This window comes from Mus pahari, chromosome 3, assembly GCF_900095145.1.
Source record: "Mus pahari chromosome 3, PAHARI_EIJ_v1.1, whole genome shotgun sequence".
Lineage (NCBI taxonomy): Eukaryota > Metazoa > Chordata > Mammalia > Rodentia > Muridae > Mus > Mus pahari.
In genome coordinates, this window is record NC_034592.1 from 145914527 (window position 1) to 145920560 (window position 6034).

General features: G+C 50.9%; 1 protein-coding gene across 3 annotated transcripts in view; it reads left to right on the forward strand.

Moving 5' to 3' along the window:
• The first annotated feature begins 216 nt into the window (after positions 1-216).
• The window catches only part of Ttpal (alpha tocopherol transfer protein like), a 14214-nt gene continuing 8396 nt past the window's right edge, over positions 217-6034 (forward strand). Inside the window, exons 1-2 of one of the 3 annotated variants that reach the window (XM_021193740.2) lie at positions 217-317; positions 5181-5643. In XM_021193740.2, the coding sequence (XP_021049399.1) occupies positions 5196-5643 (448 nt within the window). In that variant the 5' untranslated portion in view covers positions 217-317; positions 5181-5195. Of the gene's footprint in view, positions 318-5177; positions 5644-6034 lie in introns of all 3 variants that reach the window. The other 2 variants (XM_021193741.2, XM_029536658.1) reach the window with 2 other exon arrangements.

The following is a 6034-nucleotide window of genomic DNA, read 5'->3' on the forward strand; positions in this document are numbered from 1 at the left end:
GATGTAGAACACTAGGCATATGGCAGTGTGTTCCAGGCAAGCAGCCTGCTCTCCTTCCCCAGGCCTCAGTTTCTCCATCCATAAACCCAACTCAGCTACACAGCCCGGGGCCACCAGGCGGTGACAAGCCCCAAGCAAGCCAAAGCTGCAAAGTTCACTCATGCGCACTCCCGGATGGGCGCCGCCCACACGCGGCTCGGACGTCACTTCCGGCGCGAGGGCCGGGCCGGCCGGCCGGGGAGTGCGGGTCCGTTCTGCGCGCGCTGCCAGCCGAGGCTCCCGCCGCCGTGACCCGCGCTCCGCCCGCCGCCGGGCTGGTGAGTGCCCACGAGCCCGCGTGTGCGCCGAGGGGCCAGAGATAGGGACCAGAGAGGGCGAGACCGCCGGAAGTGGGCCGGAGGGGCGGGAGACCCCAGGAAATGGGGACACCTGGGGAGGGGGCGAAGACCGGAAGTTGGGGCCTTGGCTCGATGTCAGCGGCTCGCAGGTCTCTGGGGCTCTGAGAGAGGTGGCTTCCTGCCTCCTGTTGTGGGACGAGAGGGGATGCCCCAGAGAGAGAGATGGCTCCAGGTGGGGAGGATGTCAGGCTTTATTTCCTGTCCATCCCGTCGTTGTCGCGGCTGACAGCCACTGCTGAGCCCTTGGGGATACAGCAGGAAGCTGCAGGTGGAAGATAGAGACGCTGAGGCCAGGGTGGGGCTTGACCCTTCTTGGCTCTGCCTCACTGGCCAGGGCTTGCCGTACTTCCCCTGATGTTGCCGGAGTGCTGTCACGACCCGGCACCGGGTCTTGTGGTGACTCCACAGGCAAGTTCTCTGGCCTGTTGTGATGATTCGCACTGGAGGAGGTCGGTTCCCCCCTTTGTAAAGTAGCAAGCTGATGATAATCAGCGCGCTCAGTTATGGTGAAGATGAAATTTGGAGCCGGCAGTGTAGTTCAGTGGGAGAGTGGTGCCTTGCATGTGCAAGGCCCTGGGGTTTATCTCCAGCAACAAACACCCAGGAAGAAATAAGAACACGAATGTACAGTGCAGAACCCTCAGCCTGTAGGAGCTCTTTGCATCGGTCCATGGTGTAAGCCGCACGAGGCAAGGCGTTATTGTTTTCTGCTATGCCCCTAGCATCTGTCAGCACAGTGCCTGACACGTACAGGAGGCGATCAGTAATTCTTTGATAAATGACCGGGTGGGAACTGACCCTGAAGAGTTCCTAGTAGACACCTGTGACACTAAGTCAAAGTTTCTAAAGATGAACAGGAACCCAGTGCTGTGGAAACCTGGAGGAACTCGCCCTGACGAAGCCAGAGGGCTTTACAGACTAGATCACATCGCAGTTGGGCCTTGAAGATGATGAGTTGTCCCGTTGGCAGCTAACATGGAGAGGAGCCTTCATGCAGAGGGTGTCACATGTGTGAGATAGTCTAAGAATGTGGGTTATTAGTTTGTCTTCCCTGGCAAGAGGAAGAGAGAAAGGAGAGGGCCTTTGCAGTCAATCTCAGGCAGTGAATTAGGATTCCAGGCACCTACCTGTTGGAAACAGGTTGCCGTGGAAACAGCCCAGGTTAGATCCTGTGAGGTCAGCATTGTCCCATCCCTTGCTCAACACACCTCTGTAAAGTACACTAAAATAAATTATTTATGATGTGGGGGCCTATATGTCTTAATAGCTTTTTAGGTGCTACATTCAGGTAAATGCACAAGACCTGACTATCACACACTGATTACCTACACAGGTGATCAGCGAGGCCAGCCTGGGCTACAGAGTGAGTTCCAGGACAGCCACGGCTACACGGAGAAACCCTGTCTCGAAAAACCAAAAAAAAAAAAAAAAAAAAGAGAATGTGAGATGTGCTAGTCCACAGAGCTTATACTCAGGCAGCTCAGACAGTGTGGAGTCAGTTCATGCCCACTGTCCCCTCTCACCTGGATTGTTGGTGAACTTTCTACACCAGTGGTTCCCAACCTGTGGGTCGCGATTCACAAAGAGCATTGGAAAACACAGATGCTGCCATTGTGATTCAATATGATGAGGTAGCAATTGAAACACACTTATGGCTGGGGGTCAACGCAACATGTGCTGTATTAAAGGGTCACAGAGGTAGGGCGAGAACCACGGCTCTAGGTCATCACTTCCCTGCAGTTCATGTTTAAGACTAAAGTTACTTCTCACTGGTACATTCTGCGATGTGTGGGCGCTCATGGCATGGTACACACTTGGAGCGCAGAGGTCAGCTTTCTGCACTTTTACAGGGGTTTTGTAGATTTTGGAAAGTTCATTTCCATGGTTTGAAGTCGGGTAGCCAGGCTGGGGCTGCAGGTGGGCCGGCCGTTCCGCATCCCTTGTGCAATACGTGAGACGGTAGAGTCATCCTTGTGAGTAGAAATCGGATCGTGTCAAGCCAGCTCCACCTTTCCTCTCAGCATAGAAGTTGGAAGTTCTCACTGGCCTACAGCGCCCTGCCCACTAGCCCCCAACAGGCCTCTGGATTCATCAACGTTCTCTCACTTTGCTTCCTTCACTGGGGTACACTGGGCATCCAGCTTCTCCGAAAAGCCAGGCATTCTCAGATACCTTCACCCGACCATGTGATGTGTTTGGCATATCCTGTCTTCTCATCTTTGCTCAAGTGTTACCCTAGGGGAGCCTTGCCTGACTGCCCTATTTAAAACTGCAAACCTGATCCCACCTCCTACTTTCCTTCTTCATAATGGACTGGCTATTATGGTTAGAAATGTCTCCCACCTCCACTGGGCTCAATGAAGCTGGAATTTTTTTTTTCTTTATATCTTTAATCCCAGTGCCTGGGAAACCTGGTACATCCTAAGAATTTTATATTTTCTGGGTGCCTGTGTGTCATCCACTCAGGACTTAGGGTGAATCTGTGTGGGTTGGGATGAGCCGGAGGAAGAACATGCTATTGAGAGGGACCAGAATATGCGCAGAATGAGGATCTATCTTTAGAGGTTGGAATCTGAGAGAGATGGAGTGGGCAACCATAAGATTTGGAGGGAGTAGCCTGCTTGGCCACCGGCTGCAGCGGATCAGGAGTTTAGCCTGGGCGTTACAGGTGTGTACAAGAACTCTGAGATGGCCCTGCTTTTCTTGTTGAGCATGGGATGGAAGGAAGATCAGTGTCCTGTGGACAGAGGCTCTGCAGCCAGGGAGTCCTGCGGCTAGCTTATTCCCAGGACACCTTGGGCAGCTTTCCTTTGTTTTCCATTCAGTAGTGAGTGAGTGCGGACTTGCCCAGTATCAAGCCCTAGTACCAACAGACAGACAGGCAGAGTGTCGAGTTTATTAGAGTGCCTACCTAGGCAATGGGAAGGGAGATGACAAAGGAAGAGCCTTCAGTCTGTAATGCAGGTCTGGCCCCTGTGAAGGAGCCTTAGGCAGGAAGAATCTCTGAGAGCAGTCCAGGCCCTGGAAGAATCCAGCCAGAGGGACAGAGAGGCACCCACATCTCTCTTGGCCACTCACTGACTAGGGGAATTGGAGGCCGTTTGTACAAAGCCTTAAGTGGATAGTGCTTCTGACAGAACAACAGCTGGGCCCCTTGGTTCTGTGTCCTTAGCAGCAGATCTAACACATTTCCATGATCACTGTAGTAAGTTACATTGTAAAAATAAAATTCAAGCAAGCTGAACATGATGTCACATGTGTGTGTAATCCCAGCATCTAGAGGCTGAGACACGAGGTCGGCAAGTTCCAGACCATGTTGAGCTACATAGTCTCAAACAAACAAACACCAGTATAGTTAAAAATATTCTCTTAAATGTCCAGTTGTTCAGATCTATTTCTTAGAGGTAACTGTTGGTAAATTTTTTTTATCTCCTTTCATACAAATCTGATTGTTTTCTGTATTCTCTTCTGGCTTTTTCCTCCATGTCAATTCATGAGGATCTGTATCTGTCTGTCTGTCTGTCTGTCTCTCTCTCTCACTGTGTGTGTGTGTGTGTGTGTGTGTGTGTGTGTGTGATGTCAGTGTTGGGTGTCTTTATCAATTATTAATTTGGATGGGACAGATAGGGCGTGTTTATGCCACAGAGTGGATATGGAGATCAGAAGACACCTCGTGGAGTCAGTTCCCTTCTTCCACCATGTATGTCCCAGAGATCAAACTCCCACTGTTAGGCTTGGTGTCTGGTGCCTTCACTCGCTGAGCCATCTTGCTGGCCTTCCAGCTTAGTTTTTAAGACAGTCTGATGTCCTGGAGCTCACTGACCTCATTAGTCTGCTTGGCCAATGGGCTTCAGGGGTCCTCCTGTCTCTACCCCATGCTTCCCCAGCACTGAAGCTACAGACTCACAGGCAGCTGTTCCGGCTTTTGGGTGGATACTGGGGATCAAAGCAGGGGCTTGCTCACTGAACCGTCTTCCAGCCCAGTCTCGAATCTCAGTATCCACAGACTTCTCTAGAAGAGTGTATATTCTCACCAGTATTTTAGTCTTTATTTTATTTTTGGTACTGGGTTTGAATCCCAGTGTTGCTTGCTGTTTGTATTCACATTTGTGTAATGACAGGTGAGCCTCTATTTAGACTCTTCCAAGAAGACATAGTGTCTAACTGTTGGATGTGACTTAGGTATGTGACTCAGATCACGACCATTCCTCCCTGAGTTAATGTCGGAAAAACTTCCCGTCCCCCATTTCGCACACCCCCCCCCAGGTCCCATGTAAGCAACACTTCACCTTAAAAAGTTACATGCACACATATATGTGAGTATGAATATGTACATGCCAAGGTGCTCCTGGAGAGGGCACAGAAGACTAATGGGGTTAATTCTTTCAGCTTTCTGTGGGTTCTTGGGATCAGACTCTGGTCTTTAGGGTTGTGTGGCAAAAGTTGCACCATCAACCCAGAACTCACTTGTAGACCAGGTTGGCCTTGAACTCATATAGCTCCTCCTGCCTCTGCCTCCTGAGTGCCAGGATTAAAGGCGTGCACCACCACCACAGGCTTTATGCTTCACCTTCTTTTTTTTGTGTGTGTGTTTTTGGTTTTTCGAGACAGGGTTTCTCTGTGTAGTCCTGGTTGTCCTGGAACTCATTCTGTAGACCAGGCTGGCCTCAAACTTTGAAATCTGCCTGCCTCTGCCTCTCGAGTGCTGGGATTAAAGGCATGCGCCACCACACCTGGCATGCTTCACCTTCTTAATCTCACTTGTGGCCTGTGTGTCAGCAGGGACCTTGATAGCTAATGTCAGAAGAAAGTGACTCTCTGAGAACCAGCCCCTCTGTGGCCTCACTCTCTGAAAATGAGCTGCCACTGCCACCACCGGAACCTCCTGGCTACGTGTGCTCCCTGACAGAAGACTTGGTCACCAAAGCCAGGGAAGAGCTTCAGGAGAAGCCAGAGTGGAGGCTGCGGGATGTGCAGGCTCTTCGGGACATGGTGCAGAAGGAGTACCCACACCTGAGTACGTCGCTGGACGATGCCTTCCTGTTGCGCTTTCTGAGGGCCCGAAAGTTTGATTATGACCGGGCCTTGCAACTGCTGGTCAACTACCACAGCTGCAGGCGGAGCTGGCCAGAGGTCTTTAGCAACCTGAGGCCGTCAGCCCTGAAAGATGTTCTCAACTCTGGATTCCTTACAGTGCTGCCCGACACGGACCCCAGGGGCTGCCATGTCCTCTGCATCCGACCAGGTACTGGGGAATGTGTGCTCTCTGGGATGGTCTTCACCCCGTTTCCTCTCATAGTCCCCTACTTTTTTGTTTTAGTGAGGGCTCTTTTCTTTTTGGTTTTAGCTTTGTAAGAACAGCCCAGGCTGATCTCAGACTTACTGTGTAGCACAGGATGACCTTGACCTCCTAACCCTCTTGTCTTTACCTCCCGAGGGCTAAGATTTTAAGTATGTATCACCGTGGCTGGCCCCAAAACATAGTTTGGGGGTTATTTACCAGAGCGTGGGGATCTTTCCAGTGGCTATGTAGTTGAGGACTAGGGACCCCTCCCCCAGCATTTAGAGGGTGATTTATTTTTTGGGTTTTTTTGTTTTTTGTTTTTTTGATTTTGGGTTTTTTTTTTTTTTTTTTG